The sequence below is a fragment of the Anabrus simplex genome, chromosome 6 (genome assembly GCF_040414725.1).
Source record: "Anabrus simplex isolate iqAnaSimp1 chromosome 6, ASM4041472v1, whole genome shotgun sequence".
Classification (NCBI taxonomy): domain Eukaryota; kingdom Metazoa; phylum Arthropoda; class Insecta; order Orthoptera; family Tettigoniidae; genus Anabrus; species Anabrus simplex.
The window spans coordinates 180,240,949-180,265,067 of record NC_090270.1 but is presented as its reverse complement, the minus strand read 5'-3'; the positions used below and the strand labels follow the sequence as shown (position 1 = coordinate 180,265,067).

The following is a 24,119-nucleotide window of genomic DNA, read 5'->3' as shown; positions in this document are numbered from 1 at the left end:
TTTGAAAAGAAAATATAACCTTGTTAAATTTTAAAATTAATTTCACTTTAGTAGCTTGAGACCTATTCACCACCCAGCACCTTCTTTCATGCGTAACTACCACCAAAACACGGTAACAATCCCCAAAAGGAACTTTCACCCCATCAACACAGTAATTAAAATTAAGAGGACTTTTCCTATTAGTGAAACTCACAACCTTACTTTTAAACCCGTTTATCATCATACCATTGCCTACTGTCCATCTCACAACATTATCGAGGTCATTTTGCTGTTGCTCACAATCTTGTAACTTACTTATTACTCTATACAGAATAACATCATTCACAAAAACCTTATCTCTGATTTCACTTATTTACTCATATCATTTTTATATATAAAAGAAAACATAATGGTCCAATAATACTGCCTTGAGGTATTCCCCTCTTAATTATTACAGGGCCAGATAAAGTCTCACCTACTCTAATTCTCTGAGATCTATTTTCTAGAAATATAGTCATGCATTCAGTCACTCTTTTGTCTAGTCCAGTTGCACTCATTTTTGTCAGTAGTCTCCCATGACTGAGAGACCTATCCTATCAAATGCTTTAGATAGGCCAATCACGATACAATCCATTTGACCTCCTGAATCTAAGATACCTGCTATACCTTGCTGGAATCCTACAAGTTGAGCTTCAGTGGAATAACCTTTCCTAAACCCGAACTGCCTTCTATCAAACCAGTTCTTAATTTTGCAAACATATCTAATATAATCAGAAAGAATGTTTTCCCAAAACTTACATGCAATGCATGTCAAACCGATTGGCCTGTAATTTTCAGCTTTATGTCTATCAGCCTTTCCTTTATACACAGGGGCTACTATAGCAACTCTCTATTCATATGGTACAGCTCCTTCATGCAAAATATAATTAAATCAGTACATCAGATATGGTACTATATCCCAACTTATTGTCTTTAGTATATCATCTGAAATCTTATCAATTCCAGCTGCTTTTCCAGTTTTGAACTTGTGTATCTTATTGTAAATGTCATTGTTAGGTAAATTTTAATACTTCTTTTGTATTAGTCACCTCCTCTATCTGGAGATTATCCTTGTAACCAACAGTCTTTACATACATACATACATCATACATACATACTGTACATACTTCCCAAGCACCACAGCACAGTGTGACAGTACTGAGTAGGGGGCCATGGATAATACGGTTGTGACATCCACGTTCTTTATAGAATTTCTATGCTCAGTCAGAATCAGAGCTTCACATGCCCTGACAATGGTCAATAATTTTACGAAAAGCTTGGCTTTATTTAGTAAAATTCATATGGCTTTAATCCAGTTAGCATATTTATTTACTTATTTTAATAGATTGATTTTTAATTCTTTGTGTCTGCAATATGACTTTAGTTTATTGATTACTCACATTTCTGGATATATAATGTGACTATACAGTTTAGAATACAGTATAATGATCAAGAAGAGGATTGGAACTTGTTTTCATTGTAAAAGAACGCATACCCATCCCTGTTTTAATTTGCAACCAAACTTAAAAGTATATCTCAAGTGAGGGTAATATTTGAACCCTCCATACTCCCAGGTGGTGGAAGTTATACTGTCTTTCTAGTATTACTCAATAAGAACAGGCCACTAATGGGGAATCATTCCAAATTTTTAGCCATGATGGAGGACTAAGGTATGCTTTTTAGGAAATGTGCATATCTGTGAGGATCATTTTGTAAGTCTTAGGTCTTAACATAGTGAAAGATATTGATAATGATGGTGGTATACTCAGTTTTTCTTTTTTTTGCAGCATTCTATATTCTCATTTTGATTGATCTGGATTTCCAGCCTGTTCAGCTCTTGATCTTGGGGGTATCAATCTGCTTAATGCTTGGGGTGGGGAATGCTTTGTCAATTCAGGTGAGTTCTCTTTATGATACAATGCATATGTTAAGGAACCCATATTTTTACTCTTCATAAAACTTGGTGTCATAAAAGGCATTATCAGTACCAGTACTTACAATTTGAAAGAAGCTTAAAATGATTAAGAAGTCACAGGGCAAGAGCTGATTCTAGCTGATTTGTGCCAGTTTAGTTAGGGTTACCAGCTGCTTTCAGCAGAATATAGGACATTTAACTTAACACTCCAGTGGTCGTGCAGATCACAATAGTGATCCAGCCGTTTAGTTTTTCTCGCACCTCTTTTTTGGTATAACTGTTGACCTTGAGCAACTGTGTACCTTCCTCGCGCCCTATCCCCTCTCTGATAACGCAGTAGTCTGCTAACCCTGACTGATGGTTGTTGCGTTATAAAGCAATTTATTCTTGTGGATCACAACTGTGATCCGAGCGACCAATAGCGTGACTTCTTTTGACTTTGATTTTTTGTCTTATTACGGTGTCTGATCTCAGTTCATGTGCAAACATCTACTCCATTTTACGAGTTTATATTAATTATTGGTATATAAGTACAAAATGGATGACTATGAGAATATAAATCGATGGCTGAATGAACCAGACAGTGAGGCACCTCAAAAACATTATGGAGGGAGTAAGTGAGACAAATCACAAAGTCCAGTAATTTTTCAGGTATTTTTTGTAAATTAATGAATTATTATATTATATTGTACAGAAAATAAAGTTCTTTTCACAATGCATAATTATATTCAATGAATAAATAGTACAGAATTGCCTTATATCACAAAGAAAGTACTGCGCGACCACTGACGTGACTTTCTTTTGTGCGACCACTGGAAGGTTAATGTAGGACATCAGGAAATGATGAAATGAAAGAAAAAATGTATGAAGGTGAGCAAAATTCAATGCAAGTTTTTCTTACATTAAATAAGCCTATACTAAAAACAAAATCAGTCCTACCTTACTGCAAAGTATCATTCATATTTAAAAGACATTGATTTGTTGCAAGACAGCTGACCTGTTTGAAACATAATCATGAAATCGTGATCATACAACATGAGTATCCTCTTGGGGATTATGTGAAAACCTGCATTGAGGGAATGCTTTGTACTAATGTTGTTACAATATACTTCCACTCTCTATATAAAGAGATAGGAACATAGTACAAGACACCTAATAGGATGAATATAATAGGAGAAGGGGGTGGAATAGAAAGAGGAGACAGGGATAAACATGAAAACACAAAAGGACAGGGACAATCTGCACATCTTCATACCTGCTGTCTTCAAACAGATAAGCTCTCTCGTTATCAACCCTAGTTCTTCTACATCCACCTCTTCTCAGCCCCCGGCAAGCCCATTTCTACTTCTCATCTTCATCAGGAGTGTCAAGTTGGCCCCTTAAGGATTGTTGTAGCCCACCCTCCTGATGAAACTCATTGCGGACTGAGAAGAAATGGATGAGCAAGAGCAGAGATTGATAAGAAGAGAGCCTATCTATTTGAAGATGGTGGTATATGAAGATGTAGAGATTATCCTCCTCTTCATGTTTGACTTTGCCTTCTCTTTCTGTTCCTCCCTCTTTGCACACTGATCTGCTATAGTGTTCATCCTATTATATATATATATATTCCTTATTCTTGTCTCTCTATTTAAGACTTGATTGTTCCTTTCCTGTATTTACATTACACTTTCAGTTGACCAGCCTCTCCAAGCATCAAGATGCAATTGAAATGAAAAAGAATGCTCTCCCATCTCACTTCCAAGGGGATGACGATGACGATGCTGACCTTAAGACTATGCCATTTCTTAAAACCATTGATCACACTGACTAAAGTTTACTACCTACAACACAATAACTATTTGGAAAACTTTATTTTGCCTCCAGAAACAATATTATTGTCTTTCAAGCTACTTACAAATTTATGTTTTCTTTCACAACTAGAATATATATTTTTAAATCACTGAATATTTTGAATTTCTAAAATTGGAAGACATTTAGAAATTTGAAGAAATGTTAAGAAATTCCTCCCAGACACAGAACAGGACAAACTGTACAGCATATCCAGAATTTTACGGACATCTGGTAACTCTTTAAGTTTAAACTCATTCACTTCTTCTATCCTACCAAGTGTTTCAGGTAGGGCAGAATGGTGTGGGATGTCATCCAGTTACTTCATAAAATATATTCAAATCATCCTGCTGCATTTTGATTGTGATGATAGTATACCAGAATAAGGCCTGGACTTGAAATTTAGTAGAAAACTAGATTGAACATTGAGCTATAGATCTGTGTGGATCATGTGTGTTGACCATGTGGTTAGGGTTGCAAGGCTGTGCAGCTGTGAGGTGGCATTTGGGACATAGTGGGTTCGAACCCCACTGTCGGCAGTCCTGAAGATGATTTTCCATGGTTTTTCATTTTCACACCATGCAAATGCTGGGGCTGTACCTTAATTAAGGCCATGGCTGCTTCCTTACTCTACAAGGCGAGTTGGCCATGCGGTTAGGGGCGCACAGCTGTGAGCTTGCATCCAGGAAATAGTAGGTTCAAACGCCATTGTCGGTAGACCTGAAGATGGTTTTCTGTGGTTTCTCATTTTTACACCAGACAAAAACTGGGTCTGTACCTTCATTAAAGCCATGGCCACTTCCTTCCCATTCCTAGGCATTTCCTATCTCATTGTCGCCATAAGACTTATCTATGTCAATGTGACATAAAGCAAATAATAGCTTCCTTCCCACTCCTAACCCTTTCCTATTTCATCATTGCCATAAAATCTATCTTTGTCAGTGTTACGTAAAGCAAATTGCAAAGATCTGTGTGGCTAAATCAGTTGTCTAACTGATGGGCAGGGGATGTTTGCCTGGATGTAGGCTACTTTCCCTTAACAATAATCACCATCATCAGACCAAATGTTAAGTTTGGTGCAAAGTGGATAAAAGAAAGGAACAACCAAGTGACAGATTGAGTCATATATTGAAAGACAAGAAAATAACATGGAATACATAATAGGACAAACTAGCTTTACAAGTACACTGAAAAGATTAGGTACATAATGCGGAAATGAAGACTGAAATTCTACGGACACCTAGTAAGAATGGAGGACAAACAGCTGACCAAAACGATCTTCAAATATATCATGGGCTTAAAGTGGTAGAGGAGGTCAAGAAGGATGCGGAAGAAACTGGAATTACATTGCAGATGATCCACAATAGAAGAGAGTTTAGAAGAGTCGACAGTCTAAAATCATTTGAAGGGGAGCCACTAAAATGGAGGCCCCAACAGATCATTTCTGAAGAGGAAAGAAAGATGAGAAGCAAAAGAATGAAGAGATTTTGGGAAGAGAAGAAAGGCCAAGAAGCCTTAAGTTCTATGCAGTCCATACATGGCCAAATTTGGAGGAGGAGGAGGAGGAGGAGGAGGAGGAGGAGGAGGAGGAGGAGGAGGAGGAGGAGGAGGAGGAGGAGAAGAAGAAGAAGAAGAAGAAGAAGAAGAAGAAGAAGAAGAAGAAGAAGAAGAAGAAGAAGAAGAAGAAGAAGAAGAAGAAGGAGGACAAAATGACAGTCAGTGTGGGAAGACAGCACAACCGAAAAAAGATTCAGGGACAAGCATGGAAATGCAAAAGGACACATCTCCATATCTTCATAAACTACCATTCACAAATTCCATACCTTCATATACTGTCATTTCCAAATTGATAGGCTTTCTCATCATCAGTCCAGTTCTGACACACCCTTTTTTTTCTCTGCCCCTGATGAGCTTGTTTTCTCTTCCCAGTTTCATCAGGAAGGCATCCAACAACACCCAATGAGGACCATCTTGACAGATCTTTCATATTGTTGTGGGAAGTGCAAGATAAGAAGAATGGATTTTCCTGCTCTTTTGTCTCTGCAGCCTTCCTCTTATCCTACATTTCCCACATCAAGAATGAAAATCCTTCAAGCTGTTCCACAATTAATGTTAATGCCTACCCTTCTGATGAAGCTGGGAAACAGAAATGAGCTCAATGGAGGCTAAGAAAAAATAGACAGATGTAGAAGGAGGACTTGGATTGATGAAGAGAGAACTTACCTGTTTAAAGATAGCAGCATGTGAAGATGGGGAAATTGTCCTTGTTGTAAGGGATTTTATTGTGATATATTAACCAAAAAAACTATTGCTCTTTAAATGATAACAAATCTGATATTATAAATAAAATAAATTAAGAAATAATATACAGATTAACCACCTAATCAAAACAAAATATGATCTAAAAAGATTATGTATCTAACATAGAGCATGTGGACATGGTTCAGCACACAAATAATTAAAAAAAAGGATTAATACCAGTAGCACATAAATAAACACATTTGAAAAGAAATCATGAATGTAGGAATGACATATATCTTGATGATCTTCCTGCATAGATATGGTGTTTGCTATTATTGAGACAATTCAAAACAAATTATTGGAGCTCATTCATAAAAAGTGTGAACGTCAAGAAGGTAAAGAAGTCAAAGGTGTATTTTAGTCTTAACATTAGGCCTGTATATTTAGCCAACTTGTGGTGACTACATGAACTTTTCACCAAAGAAATTCTTCTTCTTTCTCTTCTTTTTCTTTTATGACCACATAGGATCACTTTAGTCAGTCCGTCGTTCAGGTCTCTTTGAAGGGATTGTTCGGGCTTTTCGGTCCTCCCAGTACTCCTTCAGACACTCCGATCTTCGTGCCCTTTCCTCAGTTGAAAATATGCGTGTTGTTGGTTTGTTTTGTGTAAGGGTAAAGCGGAGGTTTGTATTCTTGAGTTTTGTATTCAATTTTATCTTATTTGTGGTGTCTTCTATTGTAAGGCCTATTTCCTTCAGATCCTCTCTTACTTCTCTGATGCTTTTACATCCTGTTGTGGTATTTTTTGAGACAAGATTGTGTTGTACTAGTTGTTTCAGAAGTCTCGAATCCTGCATCCTCATGATATGTCCAAAGAATCCCAGTCTCCTCTTACGCATAGTATCTGTAATGGGTTCTAGCTCTTTGTACACGACTTTGTTAGGTATTAACCGCCACTGTCCATCTTTCTGGTATTTTTTTGTTGATGCAGGTTCTTCCAATCCTCCTTTCAATTTTCTGAAGTCTGTCAGTCTTTGATTGTTTATTCAGGTAAAAACTTATTAATATGTATTTAGCCATCTTGTGGTAAATTTATGAACTTTCTATCAATGAGCTCCAATAATTTGTTTTGAATTGTGTCAGTAATATAAATTATGTCACAACCTGGCTTTATTTCAGTATTGGTAATAATGAAAATAAAAATGAATGCTTAATTTCTCCAAGGTAATACTGAGTACCCCAAAATTCTTTATCTACTTTTCATCTCCACATCCTTAGTACATATGTAAGGCGAGCATTATCACAAATGATTACTGTCATCTCACAATAAGACTAAGATTAAAGCCATCTTTCGGGGTCTAGATGAAAGAAGTATTTAAACTTGGATATGTTTTTGGCTTAGAAGACAAAAGAGTGAGTACAGATTCTCTTACAACATGCAGGGGGTACAAATAATGAAACCTTTGACTCCATTGACAGGGGTGATAAAAGTTCCAAGAAATGGAAAGAAAAATGAGAGTATCTGCAAAAGAATTGCAATGCTTATGAACTGTGAGAAAATGAAAGACATTCTAGACCTCGTAAATATACTATCAATCTCATTGTTGTTGTTGTTGTTGTTTTATTATTATTATTATTATTATTATTATTATTATTATTATTATTATTATTATTATTATTATTATTATTATCAGTGCATTTTTTCAGGAAGAAAAGGAGACAATACTCATCATGTAGGTGCTATTACAGCAACTTCAACGTTAAATATACACTCGATATACCCTCGTCATCACTGTCCACCTCTTTCTCTTGCAGAAGCCATTTTTTCTTTCTTTTGCAAACCTGTCCAATGTTCTGCCCAGTCTTTATCAGAATCTGCTTCCTTTTGACTCTTTGGACTTTTGGTCTTTGTGGTCCTCTTCATCATCTGTATTTTCAGTGCTAGTTTTGTGTTTTAGAGCATCATAAACAGATTTGACAATTTGTACATTTTAGCCTCCCTCATTTTACATACTGACAATTTTAAAAAGATTGCACTGATTTAACTTACAGTAGATTAATTCAAAATTCATGTGAACACCTGAATTTTGCAAAGCAGATATAGAACTGATTGTCTGAGACTAGAAACAATCGGGAGTGAACATAAATTCCTGATTCTAGCTGCATTATAAGCCTATGTAGCCTATGAAACATGTAAGCATGGTACCAACTTGTGATAATCAAAACTGAAAATTAAGTTTGTGAACAGTACCATCTGCTAGAAATGAATACTGTCATCTCACAATAAGACTTAAGTTTAAAGCCATGTTTCAGTGTCTAGATGAAAGAAGTATTTAAACATGGATAATAAGTTTCTCTGCCTATAAATCACACTTCTTTTTTAAAAACGATAGAGAAAAGAGGATGCCAGTTCTGTATATGGCAGAAAATAATGATAATAATAACAGTAATAATAATAATAATAATAATAATAATAATAATAATAATAATAATAATAATAATAATAATAATAATAATAATAATAATAATAATAATAATAATAATAATATATAAAGGCCATCTGATAAAGCTGGGAAACAGAAATGAGCTCAATATTATATTATATTATATTATATTATATTATATTATATTATATTATATTATATTATATTATATTATATTATATTATATTATATTATATTATATTATATTATATTATATTATATTATATTATATTATATTATATTATATTATATTATATTATATTATATTATCCCCTGTCAATGGAGTCATGGAGTCATCTTGTGATTATTATTATTATTATTATTATTATTATTATTATTATTATTATTATTATTATTATTATTATTATTATTATTATTATTATTATTATTATTATTATTATTATTATTATTATTTTAAGTATTTATTAAGTATTTAAACATGGATTTGTTTTTGGCTGAGATGACAAAAGTGTATTTATATCTGTACTCATATATATATAATATACACTATATATTATATTATTATATATTATTTTATAATAATATTAATAATAATTATTATTATTATTATTAGCAGCAGCAGCAGCAGCAGCAGCTAGCGCTGGTGGGGAGGTAGCATGCCTGTTTCTTATTCCAAGGTCCTGGGTACGTTTTCTGGCTAATTCAAGGATTTTAATTCTGGACTGAGTGAGGAGTAGAACAGGGTTCACTTGATACAAGATTTTCTCAAGCTCGTAGTTACAGCTGGAAGGCACACAGTCATGATGCTACTGAGCTAGTATACGTAGACAAACACTGGCTGCCAGTGGGTGTTGGGAAATTGATGATGCTAATTCCTGAAAGACCTCCAGACCAAAAACATATCCATGTTAAAAAAATTGCAATGCTTTATATTTTATTCCTCTCATGTGATTAAGACTTCTGTGAGCAAATGTTAGAAAATGGCTTCTTGAATATTTGATCCCATTTTAAAATGTGCAGATCCGCTGTATCTCACTGCTTGCCATTCCGTCATTTTGTGGACGTTCTGGCCGCGGTGTACTGAAAGCGGTGGTGCTGGCGTACTTGATAGCAGGTCCCTTCCATAACCTGACTATCAATTGTCGTGAAGTGGTCCGTGTCTTTGCCTGTGCTTCTGTTCTCACCTTCAACATGACTCGTACACGGTTTGAGCTCATGGTCAGGCCTTTCCAAGAAGGTCTTATGCAGATGAAGGTAACTACTGGAAGATATACTACATACAATGCCATTAATCACCAGACACCTGTAGGTACTGGCTTAACTGGTGATATCATAGGTTAATTTGATTTAAGTCTACCCTTTTCTGCTATCACAGCCTCTTCTCTTCTTTCCACTAAGTTCTGGAGATGTCTGCAGGTATTTTCTTCCATTTCTCTTGCAACATGGTACAGTAAACAGTTCTTTAGCCATATTAGGGCAGTCTGTCTGGTTTTCAAGTGGTACCCTAATTCATCCCAGAGATGCTAAACTGGATTTAAGCTCCCTGTCAGTGAGAATGTCAGCCTCCAGATCCCAGGTCAAGGGTTCAAACTTGGCAGAAGCCTTTGGATGCATGAAGAGCAGAAAAAAGTCCATTTGACACTCCATGATGTACAATGTCTGCATGTAAAAGATCTTTGGTGACATATTTTGCGTTTTCATGACAAAATTAATTAAAATTCAATTCTAGATAGCCGAAGAGAGATCCAGTTTATTCTGTCATCTAATAGAGTAAAACAGAATGTTGAAATGCACACACACAGGTTGCCTAAATGACAGCAAATTTAAATATTTTTACATGGTAGCTGAGGCAATATTATTATTATTATTATTATTGTTATTATTATTATTATTATTATTATTATTATTATTATTATTATTATTATTATTATTATTATTATTATTATTATTATTATTATTATTATTATTATTATTATTATTATTATTATTATTATTATTATTATTATTCAGGCAAGTCCATAAGTATCTGCAATTTTACTCTAATTGTTTTTATTTTGGCTCTGATATTGTGTGCTCACCAGCCACTAGAAGGCATTGTTTTCTATGTCTGTGGTAGGTTTCAGCGTTATCAGATCAGTACAGCTTGTGCTTTTGTGACGTAAAGATGGCCGTGCCACTCTGTGTTTGCACCAAGGAAGAACAGTGTTCCATAATCTGTTTTTTGTGGTCTGAGAGTGTACCAGGAGCGGAAATTCATAGGAGACTTTCAGCACAATACAGGGACAATGTTTTGTCACAGCAAAGTGTTTACCAGTGCATTGAACAGTTCAAAAGGTGTCGCACGAGTGTGAAGGATGCGGAAAGATCCAGGCGTCCATCTGCAGCCGTAACTGATAATGAACAAGTGTGTGATATGTTCCTGAATAACAGATGGGTCATGGTTGATGACATGGCAAACCATATGCACATTAGCCATGGTTCTGCAAATGAAATCATGCATAACAGGTTCACTTACACAAAGCCTGTTTTCGAGATGGGTTCCAAAACAACTCAATGAAGAGGAGAAGCACAATTGTGTGAGAATCTGCCAGCACCTACTGGACCGTCATGCTAACGAAGGTGAAATGTTTCTGAAATGGATCATCACTGGAGATAAAACATGGGTTTACCACTTTGAACCAGAGAGCAAACGTCAGAGTATGGAATGGAAGCATCCCGGATCCCCAGACAGAAAGAAATTCAAGAGTCAACCTTCTGCAGGTAAAGTGATGCTCACAGTGTTTTGGGACTCTCAAAGGCCAGTCTCGGAACATTAACAGGAAAAGGGGGAAACAGTAAACAGTGAACGTTACAGTGATATGGTGGTAAAGAAGCTGAAATCTGCAATTCACAACAAACGCAGAGGTCGATTGTCGGAAAGAGTTCTTTTGTTGCATGACAATGCGCGTTCACATACCGCCGCCCACACCGCTCAAACTCTTCAGATGCTGCATTTCCAAGTGTTGGAGCATCCTGCACACAGTCCCGATCTCACCAGATTACCATCTGTTTGGTACACTTAAAAATGCTCCAAGAGGTCATCGATTCAGCTCTGATCAACGGGTGAAGGAAGTGGTGCATACATGGCTTGCTGCGCAACAAAAAATGTTTTTTGTGGAGGGTATCAGAAAGCTTGTGAAACGGTAGACCATATGCAGTGGAAAGCACGATGACTATGTTGAAAAATTATATCAATAAAAAGTGTATTCTCTTTGTGTAGTAAATTATAAAAATTGATTGCAGATACTTATTGACTTGTCCTCGTAATAATAACTGGGTTTATATCAGTTCTTTTGCTAGCAATTCGATTTCATTCACTCCCATTTTGACACACCACTCAGTTATTACCTTTGCTTAATGAAGGGCTGTCATGTTGAAAATGAAATGAACCTGTGCCAAATTGTTGCCACACCAGGCAAATGCTGGGGCTGTACCTTAATTAAGGCCACAGCCGCTTCCTTCCAACTCCTAGGCCTTTCCTATCCCATCGTCGCCATAAGACCTATCTGTGTCGGTGCGACGTAAAGCCCCTAGCAAAAAAAAAAAAAAATGTTGCCACAGCATGGGTAGCATAATTGTCCAATATTTCCCGATAAGTTTTGATACTCATGTTTCTAATGAGTAAAACAAGTGGACCAAGACCAAATCACAATAAACAACTTGGAAATTTATCAAACATTTACCTTGCTAATTTATTCCAATCCCTAATTCCTCTTCTTATAAACAAATATTTGCCCCAATTTGTCTCTGGCAAATTGGAAACAATGCATTCTGGTAAGTAACCGTCACCTGACATTTGCCAGACTCATACACATCCATAAAACTGCCACATTGTGTACTATGATTCGTCACTCCACAAGATGCTCCTAGAACCCACAGGCAATGTGTTTTGCACCTTTATGTTTTCTTATGTATATAAATAATATGATGAATAAAGAAATGGATTCACAGGTATATCTTTTTGCAGATGATATTATACTGCGCAGAGTAGTAAATAGGTTACAGGATTGTGAGCAACTCCAAAAAAGACGACAGTGTTGTGAGATGGACACCGACGATGGTATGGTGGTAAACAGAAAAGTCAGGTTGCGAGATTCATCAGCTCAGTTTGAATTACTGTGCTGATGGGGTGAAGTACTTGTGTGCTAGTATAAGGAAAGATCTTCATTGGGGTTATCACAATAACAAGGTTGTAAATAAAAGTTACAGATCTCTTCATATGGCTAAGAGGGTATTTAGGGGTTGCAGTATTTAGTAAGGATTTAAAGGAGAGGGTGTATAAGTCTCTGGTAAGACCCCAATGAGAGTGTGGTTCCAGTGTATAGTATCCCCACCAGCGGTTATTAATTTGAAAATTGGAAAAGACCCAAAAGCAGCACAATTTGTTCTGAGTGATTTCCGACAAAAGAGTAGTGTGAGTATTTTCAGTTTGACCGTATTGAAATTCAATATATTAAAAATGTTTAACAATTAATTTATTGAAAACCACCTATTCATTTTGAATAGGTGATATCGGGAAATAAAAGAGCAGTGTTACAAAAATGTTACAATTTTTGGGCTCAGAAGACTTGGTAGTTAGGAAATGAGCTGCTTGACAAAGCAGTATGTTCTGGTTTGTCAGTGGCTCCCCTGTGGGTGGGGGTGGTAAAATGACATTCACGGTATCCCCTGCCTGTTGTAAGAGGCAACTAAAAGGGGCCCCAGGGCTCTCAACTTGGGAGCATGGGTTGACAACCATGGGGCACTTAACTGAGTCCTCGTATTGCTTCCACTTACTTGTGCCTGGCTCCTCACTTTCATCTTTCCTATCTGACCTCCCTTGGACAACTCTTGTTCTTTTCTGACCCAGATGGTATTAAGATCCTGAGGCCTAGGGAGTTTTTCATTATCCTGCCCTTTGTGGCCCTTGTCTTTCTTTGACCGATGTTTTCATTTTTTGAAGTGTCAGATCCCTTCCATTTTTCTCTCTCTGATTAATGTTATATAGAGGATGGTTGCCTAGTTGTACTTCCACTTAAAACAATAATCACCACCACCACCACCACCACCACTTTGTCAGTGGGGTAATGGCATTGAAAGACATTAACAGGCAAATGTCCAGCTCCATAGTTGAATGGTTAGTGCAGAACTCTGTGGTTCAGAGGGTCCCAGGTTCAATTCTGGTCAGATCAGAGATTTTAACCATAAATGGTTAATTCTCTTGGCTCGGGGACTGGGTGTTCATGTTGTCCCTGACATCGCTGAAACTCGCACACCACACACAACATTACCCTCCTCCACAATCAGCAGAGAGATGGCGTGAACTGACATTAATAGACGAATAAGTTTGAGTGGCGTTTATAAAAGTAGGAAAGATCACAATATGAAGATAAAGTTGGAATTCAAGAGGACAAACTGGGGCAAATATTCATTTAGAGGAAGGGGAGTTAGGGATTGGAATAACTTACCAAGAGAGATGTTCAATAAATTTCCAGTTTCTTTGAAATCATTTAGGAAAAGGCTAGGAAAACAACAGATAGGGAATCTGCCACCTGGGCAACTTCCCTAAATGCAGATCAGTATTGATTGATTGAACAGCACTGACTTTATGTAGAAAACTTATCACACTATATTAATCACGTCGGGGTCACCAAATGTGGGGGTGATTACACTTACTGACCCAGCTACAGTAAACACAACATTTGAATAGAACTGCCTATTTATTTTGTACAGAACTTTACATTGTCGTTTCCTACAATGCTGCCCATAGATGACAATATGTATTTGTTTACTGTATCTCGTTTCAATAATGCTGCCATGGAAATCATAAAGAAGACGGGCAGTTGCCTAGTGTAATGAGGTCCAGCTGCTGCCCTCTAGGTTCCTGTGGCGGAGGGATGACATAGTTTCGCCACAGCCTCAAATACATCATCTTCATTTGAATGCAATAACATTCAGTTTCCTATATAGGGCAGATGCTGCTCACCCTCGTAGAAGGGTCTGCCTTACAAGGGCTGCACTTCGCTAAAAATAACCACACAAAATTATTATTAATAGAAAAATAAGCTTGAGTGGAAATTTTTAATGTAGGAAAGATCATAATTTGAAGAAGTTGGAATTCAAGAGGAAAAATTTGGGGCAGATACACCTATTCATTTATAGGAAGAGCAATTACGGAATGGAATAATTTAGAAAGGTAAATGTTTGATAAATTTTGAAGTTGTTTGAAAACATTTAAGGAAAGATTAGATAAACAATTGGTAGGGAATCTGTCACCTCAGTGACAGTTCTACATTCAGACCAATAATGATTGACTGACTGATTGTGTAACTTTTTTGTGCTGATAATAAATAAATAAAATCATGAATAAAAATATATAAATAAAATTACTCAAAAACTTAATAAAATTAATAAGCATAATTAACCAAAATGTCCGTAGTATGGGCGCCAGAGTTCACCAGAATGGTTCCCTCGAATTTAGATAAGAGCATGATAAACTGTATATCCCAGGGCGTGTACATAATGCTGCGTACTGGTACATCTGTTGCAGGCCTTACCTAACCTCCTGAAAACGACTAATTAGGTAGGAACTGCACCTAGGTTCATCAATAACACTGATTCTAAAATAGCTACCTATATTCTTAACAAATTCCGTGCATGAGCACCTCATTAACATACAACATTATACATATAATACACACATAAAATATTGCTGGAAGACTCCATATTTACAACAACAACAATAATGAAAATCGTGGGAAAACGAAAGCGAGAACTAAGCTACCATTTGTAGATAGTCCGATAAACAATGTACATGTATGAAGATAAATACCCTTCACTGTCTCTATATCAATTCGACTTACCGATTCTCATAATCGACAGTTATCACATCACACAGATACTGTACCTTGTACTACTGTGTTCACATATTTTAACACTTGTTGTAAAGATATATACACACGTCTGTCGATCCTCAACATAAATTATGGAAAGTCTGAGGTAGCTTTCACCAACATATAATGCTAGGCCGCCACAAGTGCTACACTAATTAATGCGCAAGCACTCTCCACAATCATTCACTTTCCATGAACATAACAAGACTACGCTCCACGAACGTTTGAAGTCCAGTCCATTGCAGCCGTGTCACTCCAGTACCGTGTATCAGCACTACTTCCTTCTCGTACAGTGTGTCAGTTGTCGTTCCTTCATACAGTGTTACTGCTTCTAGTTGTAGTAGTTACCTTACAATCACCTTCACAATCACCCTTACAATGTTTTCGGTTGCCGCCGTATCATCAACCTTTATAGACATCAACATCCCCCTCCTCTCAGATGATACATCTGGATTGGTACTTGCCAGCCAATCATGAGTGATCTCTAGTCAAGACCAAGCCCTGAACTACTTCTTCCTCCCAAGACAATAACAAACTCTCGGGAGTTTTACATGAATCACCAAATTTTCCTAATACAACAACAAGCTCATCTCATCAGGCTGGGATATATACATGACTCATGAATTTCCCGACACAAGCACTGGGGCAGCCATATGACTCATTCAAATTACCAGAGTTATTAAAGCAATGTTTTCCCACTCATGCAAAACAAATTACTCATACCTACATATGTGGATATCTTCCAGCTTATAAATATAAATGACAAAACATACAAATGAAATACCGGTAATAATAATAATAAATCGAATACTGACAATAATATCTCTAACTTCTACATATAATTCTGGTGTGTGATATATGTACTATCACATAACGCCCCCTTGGTGAATCGAAGATATCACATATTATGATTCACCATAAAACAGAACTTCATACATAACCTTATAATGGCATAACTGAACACATAATTTACTGTAATAATAATATATACATTGCGTCTACTGCATTGTATTCGCACACACGAAATACAATTTGTCCAAACAATAATAATAATATGGCTATATACACACAACTCCGATTGTTTCATATACCATAGAACACAATCCTTTCTTGCTACTGTACACATACATTAAAATTGATAATATATACATCCAAGGTGCAGATCCTATCTCTTATATCTGCGAAGGCTATAGATATTAAATGTCCCAAGGACCTTATTTTCAGCGGTTAGGAGCCTATAAGCACACTTGCCTATTCTACTTTCAGGAGCCTATAAGCACACTTGCCTATTCTACTTTCCACAATATATGGACCCTGATACAATGAAAAAACTATATATAAACTTAAAATTGGCATCGATAAGTGAGGAATGCGTACCGTAATAGAAACTAACTACATCTAGAATACACTATCTCACACACAAGCATTCATCCCATCCAGTCACACAAGAATTATACAAGCTTTCATTCGGAACATTCATAACCAAGAAATCCCTCTTTCTGAAATGCGCGGGAATCTCACTACGTTTACTCTTCCACAAAACCATAATTAATGCAAGCAAACCGATCACATACTTTTTCACACATTCCACATCGCTATCACTCAGCACGTCATTCAAATCATTCACACAACTCTCAGACTTAAATAAAACATTACGCACTCGCTTTAACAGACTTTCTTTCATCTCACACACACTTCCATTCTCACACACGCTCACTCTATTACTGAAATTCTTACCATAATACACTTTGAAATTGCTGTCATTACTACTTAATGACCCAACAATTAATCCATCTTCACCACCTTCCATATCAGCTACCACTTGCACTACTTTAACGCCAACAACACTGCTACTTTCGACTCTCTTATCAGAAGTTTCATTAATTTCAAAGTCACCATTTTCACACATAATGGACCTCACTTTACTCTCCTCACATACACTTAAATCAACAAAAACATCCTCATGATGTATACTCCGTAAACACTCTTCACTTACTAAACAACCTTCATCAACTTCACAAAAAACTTCACTTTCAATTTCAGAAACTTCTACAAGATTATCGATCGCAGCACCGCTATTACCATCACCACTAGCACAAAGTAAGACATCCGACACATCTTTCTTACTTTCATCACGCCCCCTATTCTCAAAATCTCTCTGAACACAAAACACATGGTCATACAATAATTCCTCTTTCACGTCTACCTCGTAACTTACCTGTTTCATCACGTGAATAAGAATTTCGGTATCGGACTGCCTATCTGACCAAACTAAGAAGTCCGATTCCGGTTTAAATTACTTGACGTCGACTGTTCACTATTATCATGTCTCGGCACTTGATCTGGCGGTCTTTGATCCGTACGCCCCCTACTTTCTGATTCCCCTTGATTAGGTCTTCTGCCAAAATATTCCTGGTGATTACCTCCCTGATTAGACTGTCTGTTTCCCCTTCCGGAATTACCACCCTGATTCCCTTGCCAAGAATGACTGAAATTCTGATTATTCCTATCTCCCGCTACCTGATTACCTTGTCTCCCATTATCCCCGTAATTTCTACCTTCACTTTGCCTAGTCCTCCTCTGCCCTTCCAAAGCATCAAACCTCTCTAACAGCTGCTCTAATTCCTTAATCGTAACAATATTCTGCATACATGCAGCTAATCCGACCTTCTCAGGAAAATGCCTCAACATCTGGCGGACTGTATCTCTCTCCGATGCTAGACCTTCAATATTCTGGCTGATCAGAACATGCGCCAAGAAATACTCCGTCATAGATACACCTTCCTGAGGTTTATACCTGCTAAATAGCACGCGATCTCTTTCCCTTCCCTGAATAGCATCACTCCAAAATTTAGAACTAAATTTCTCCCTAAATTCCTCCAAACTCGAAATACCCTGTCTATAAACTTGAAACCAGGATCTCGCTTCTCCAACAAATGCAATATCCAACATCTCATCAACCATACTCCATTCGATCAAACCATCGTCAAGATTCTTGGAAAACCGTTTCTCCACCGTTTTCAAGAATTCCATCGGATTAAACTGCCGACCATTAAACTTGGGTAATTCAGAGTCCTTCATACAAGATACGTACCTATTACATATGCTGCTACCTACTTGGATTTGACTGATCTCCTGCCTTAACTTTACATGACATGCTTTAATTCCTTCTTCAACTACCATTCTGGCATTTCCTTCTACTGACTTGAGGTCTTTCTCCAATTTCTCAGTCTTTTCATCTATTCGCTTCACTAAAACATTCTGGCTGGTTTTAATTCTATCTATTTCTTCGACTTTATCTTCCACTATTTTTATTCTCTTGTCGCATTCCTTGCTGTTTTCAACAAATTCCTTTCTAACTACATTAAATCGGCATTCAATTTTCTCGGTCAGTTCCAAGCGTTGAGATTCAACCTTATTATTGACTTCCTGAATTTCCCTGCTTTGATGGTCAAACTTCTGGTTCAATTCATCTATTCTACCATTCACAGCACTGCTTAAACTATCAATTTTACTAGACAAATCAACACTCACTGAATTTAATTCCTTACTCTGATTCTCAATCTTACTAGACAGTTCCGTACTAACTGAATTTAATTCACTATTAATACTGTATATTTCATTACTTAAAAAACTCAATTCACTCTTCAACTCTTTACTCTGACTATCAATCTTATTGGACAATTCAACATTATTATTGTCGATTTTACTGGACAGTTCAACATTATTATTATCGATTTTACTGGACAATGCATCACTTTTACTGTTAACAACATTTAATTCAACACTCACTGAATTTAATTCCTTACTCTGACTGTCAATTTTACTAGACAATTCAACCTTCAACTCTTCATTCTTACTGTTTAATTCACCCTTCAATTCATTAAGTAGCGATTTAAGCATAATGAGCATTGAAGCCTCGCCTTGATCCCCTACGTTCTGAGTTTGAGACGGGTTACTCGGTTCCTCACCTATCGTTACCGATTGATCTTTCCTACTATCAGCCATTTTGCTTTTCTCACTTAAATTAGATAAACTCAATGTGGTGGAATTCTTTTGACTTCTCTTGTCCTGATTCATAGTACTAGTAACTTTAACAACCTCTCTATTTCTCAGTTTTATAATACTCGACTCACTACAACATTTCTTCATACTCCAACATACAAATCACGTACATATAAAACACTTCACTGACATAGTTTTCAGAATTCCATCCACACCTGACAAGTGCACCTACGCTTATAAGCCTAATAGATGTACCAATCATTCAGCCCCACGTTGGGAAGCCAATTGTAACTTATTTTGATAATAATAATAATAAATAAAATCATGAATAAAAATATATAAATAAAATTACTCAAAAACTTAATAAAATTAATAAGCATAATTAACCAAAATGTCCGTAGTATGGGCGCCAGAGTTCACCAGAATGGTTCCCTCGAATTTAGATAAGAGCATGATAAACTGTATATCCCAGGGCGTGTACATAATGCTGCGTACTGGTACATCTGCTGCAGGCCTTACCTAACCTCCTGAAAACGACTAATTAGGTAGGAACTGCACCTAGGTTCATCAATAACACTGATTCTAAAATAGCTACCTATATTCTTAACAAATTCCGTGCATGAGCACCTCATCAACATACAACATTATACATATAATACACACATAAAATATTGCTGGAAGACTCCATATTTACAACAACAACAATAATGAAAATCGTGGGAAAACGAAAGCGAGAACTAAGCTACCATTTGTAGATAGTCCAATAAACAATGTACATGTATGAAGATAAATACCCTTCACTGTCTCTATATCAATTCGACTTACCGATTCTCATAATCGACAGTTATCACATCACACAGATACTGTACCTTGTACTACTGTGTTCACATATTTTAACACTTGTTGTAAAGATATATACACACGTCTGTCGATCCTCAATATAAATTATGGAAAGTCTGAGGTAGCTTTCACCAACATATAATGCTAGGCCGCCACAAGTGCTACACTAATTAATGCGCAAGCACTCTCCACAATCATTCACTTTCCATGAACATAACAAGACTACGCTCCACGAACGTTTGAAGTCCAGTCCATTGCAGCCGTGTCACTCCAGTACCGTGTATCAGCACTACTTCCTTCTCGTACAGTGTGTCAGTTGTCGTTCCTTCATACAGTGTTACTGCTTCTAGTTGTAGTAGTTACCTTATAATCACCTTCACAATCACCCTTACAATGTTTTCGGTTGCCGCCGTATCATCAACCTTTATAGACATCAACATCCCCCTCCTCTCAGATGATACGTCTGGATTGGTACTTGCCAGCCAATCATGAGTGATCTCTAGTCAAGACCAAGCCCTGAACTACTTCTTCCTCCCAAGACAATAACAAACTCTCGGGAGTTTTACATGAATCACCAAATTTTCCTAATACAACAACAAGCTCATCTCATCAGGCTGGGATATATACATGACTCATGAATTTCCCGACACAAGCACTGGGGCAGCCATATGACTCATTCAAATTACCAGAGTTATTAAAGCAATGTTTTCCCACTCATGCAAAACAAATTACTCATACCTACATATGTGGATATCTTCCAGCTTATAAATATAAATGACAAAACATACAAATGAAATACCGGTAATAATAATAATAAATCGAATACTGACAATAATATCTCTAACTTCTACATATAATTTTGGGGTGTGATATATGTACTATCACAATTGATTCATTCATTCTTTCATTATTATTGTTCCATAATTCTCAATAGTTCTTTGTGTGTGTATGCTCATTTTATTTAGAGGTTTGTAATAACTGTTTTGTTTCTTAGTCTGTTGTCTGCATTCTCTCCTATTTGTATTTAACTTCATTTTCACATCTTTGCTTTGCTAAGAACCTACCGTATTTGGTTTTATAAAGTTTGTTCAATTGAAACATAGACTGGTGTCTAGAAACTTCCACTATATGAATTGGACAATATGCACTAGGTATATATCAGAATATCTCTTAGAGAGCAGAATTTAATGTATTAAATCCCATTACAGGTTGCCTGCAAACAGAATTTAATATATTAAATGGTCAGAGATGCATCATGAGTGGACGTAGTAGTAAAAAAAATAAACCCTCAACAGGTGGCAGTAAACAACACTTACAGGTCTAGCTGAAAGAAGAATTCTCGAACAGAGTTGTGTTATCTCCCTGCTAGATTTTTACAAGCTGTGAGAGGCTATTATGTTCAGTTAAGCGTGTGTCGCGAGTTTTGAGACCGGCTTTTTGTGATTTTTATAGCTATTTTGCAACATGGTTAGTAAGAAGAGAGTCAGAGAGCAATAGGTTGCTTCAATATTGGACTCTATGGATGCAGATGAAAGTGATTTTTCCATTTGAAGTATCCAAAGACGGAAATTCAAGTAGTGAGTCTTCTCAGTGCAAGAGCGGCTCAAGTGCCCCAAAGAACAAAACAGCTGACGAAAGGACTGACATGAATAACTTGGACACATGATCTTCAAGTACCATTCTGATACATAATATTAATGAAGGACCAATTTTACATTCATATTTTAACATGGCAACTGAGCCTTCAGAGTACTTTTCACTTTTCTTATACTGATATTTTGACATAATTCACCGGGAAACCGTAATTCAGGGAAATAAATGGAAACAACAGGTAATACCTCCAACTAGTACAAGTAGAATCAAAGACTGCTCATCTCCAACACTATCTGATATCAGGGCTTTGATTGGCATAATAACTTATTTGTGGAATGACCCTTATGCCTTTTTTGCGCTAACATGCTGCCGTGAAAAATTCAATAATATCCTATGGATCTCTGCATTGGAGTACACCCAATAATCTTGGTAATTAATTAATATTATGCACATATGTATGTTAATTACTAGTGTTTGATAATTCTAGATGAGTTTTAATTTGCCATATTTTCGGTCCGCGTACAGACATAAAATACTTCCGCCTGCGTAGGGATATAACATACCAGCATACTACAGTAATCACCCCCATTACTCGGGCAGCTGTCCCAATGCTAATTAAGATTCTCTATATCCCCCACAACAAAGGGCAGTAGTTGTTAATCAAATTGTTCTTCTGCTGCATCAGTAACTGCTTACTTTTTCAGTGTTTTCTTGAGCATGACAAGGCTGTTACATGGGGAGAGATCTTGGCTGTAAGGCAGGTGATCCATAAGATTCTGGCAAAAACAGTGCCAGCTGTCCATTGTTACATTGGTAGTGTGTTGATGTGTGGCATGGAGGACAAGCAAACTTTGTGAGAGTTTCCCCAGACAAAGCACCTTCTTTGCACTAGAATTTAATCACACAATTTTATACTCATTTGGACGCAACTACTAAACATGGATGTTGCTTCAACTTTTAGCTCTACTTAACAGATGTGATTTTCAGATCGACCATATTCTGAGCTGTTACTGGAAACACCAAACCATTTTATGCTGCCTCCTCTTGGCTGTCCAGTTAGTTATTTGCAGTGTTGCCAGCTCTGTGTATGTCAATTGAACGACACTTTTAATCCTCTTAATAGTTCTATTCCTTAAGAATGACACCATACATTCCTAAACAGATAAGATCCTTTACCAATATACAGGATGTATCAAAATTCAATGGCAAAACTTCAAGAATGGAGATCCCATATAAAGAGAAGGAAAAACATGGATCCAGAAATTTATAAATGCAGAGTTACCTGGCATTTGCTTGGTTACCATGCTCTCCTAACTTAAACTCCCTGGGGATATGTTAAGTCTGTTGTGTATTTAACTGCTATTGTTGATGAACCAACTCTCTGTGTGCAGTGCACTGTGACCAGCCTGTCAGACAGTACACACTACACCAGACATTTCTGATTGTGTTCGCCACTCGATGTGATGACGAGTGGAGGCTTGTGTTTAGGCAGGAGGAGGTTACTTTGAACATTTCATCTGATATGCGAACAGTGTTCCAGCTGCAATTACAGAAGTATTCAGTGTAGCAATGCAACAGTGTTGAATTGCACTAACGTTACTAAAAGTTGGATAACTCTGTGATTATGAATTTGTCATACCATTTCTTGTTCTCTTTATCTGAAGAATCCACTCCTGAAGATTTGCTGTTAAGGTTTGATATACTCTATATTGAAGGAACCTCCTTGGATAAGATGAACTTCTTCCCCACAGGCAGACATGGGAGAAGTTAAAGAGACACTCCATTCCATTGCAGATGTTGTGCAACCCATAGCTGAAGAAGTGGAGGATGAGTCTGAGATACAAATGATAAAGGAGGAGAATGAATACATTGATGCTCTACAGGTAGGTTATTTACTTGCTTCTAATCGAGTACAGTAGAACCTCATTAATCCGGACCCCATTAGTCTGGACTTTGCTTAATCCAGACAGCTGTTTGATAATACATAAATGCAATTACAGTAGAAATCTGAGTTACAAGCACAATGATGAAAACTATGCAGAGGAGGAGATTGTTGAAAGTGTGATCGCTGCAGAAAGCTGTGAAACGGATGAGTATGACCAGGATGAAGTTGGTGATATTATTGATGTTTGTTGTTTAAAGGGGCCTAACATCTAGGTCATTGAGCCCAAAATATTATTTTTTTATCAGTCTGCTTTATGTCTCACTGACACAGATAGGTCTTATGGCGATGATGGGATAGGAAACAGCTGGGAGTGGGAAGGAAGTGGCCGTGGCCTTAATGAAGGTAGGGGCCCAGCGTTTGCCTGGTGTGAAAATGGG

The 24,119-nt window shown here is 36.8% G+C and overlaps 1 protein-coding gene across 1 annotated transcript in view; it reads left to right on the top strand.

The window, feature by feature from the left end:
- LOC136875925 (protein sneaky) overlaps positions 1 to 24,119 on the top strand; it is a 209,621-nt gene that overhangs the window by 108,156 nt on the left and 77,346 nt on the right. Inside the window, exons 4-6 of the mRNA XM_068228258.1 lie at positions 1,806 to 1,915; positions 9,469 to 9,702; positions 23,549 to 23,680. Of these exons, the coding sequence (XP_068084359.1) occupies positions 1,806 to 1,915; positions 9,469 to 9,702; positions 23,549 to 23,680 (476 nt within the window). The remainder of the gene's footprint in view (positions 1 to 1,805; positions 1,916 to 9,468; positions 9,703 to 23,548; positions 23,681 to 24,119) is intronic.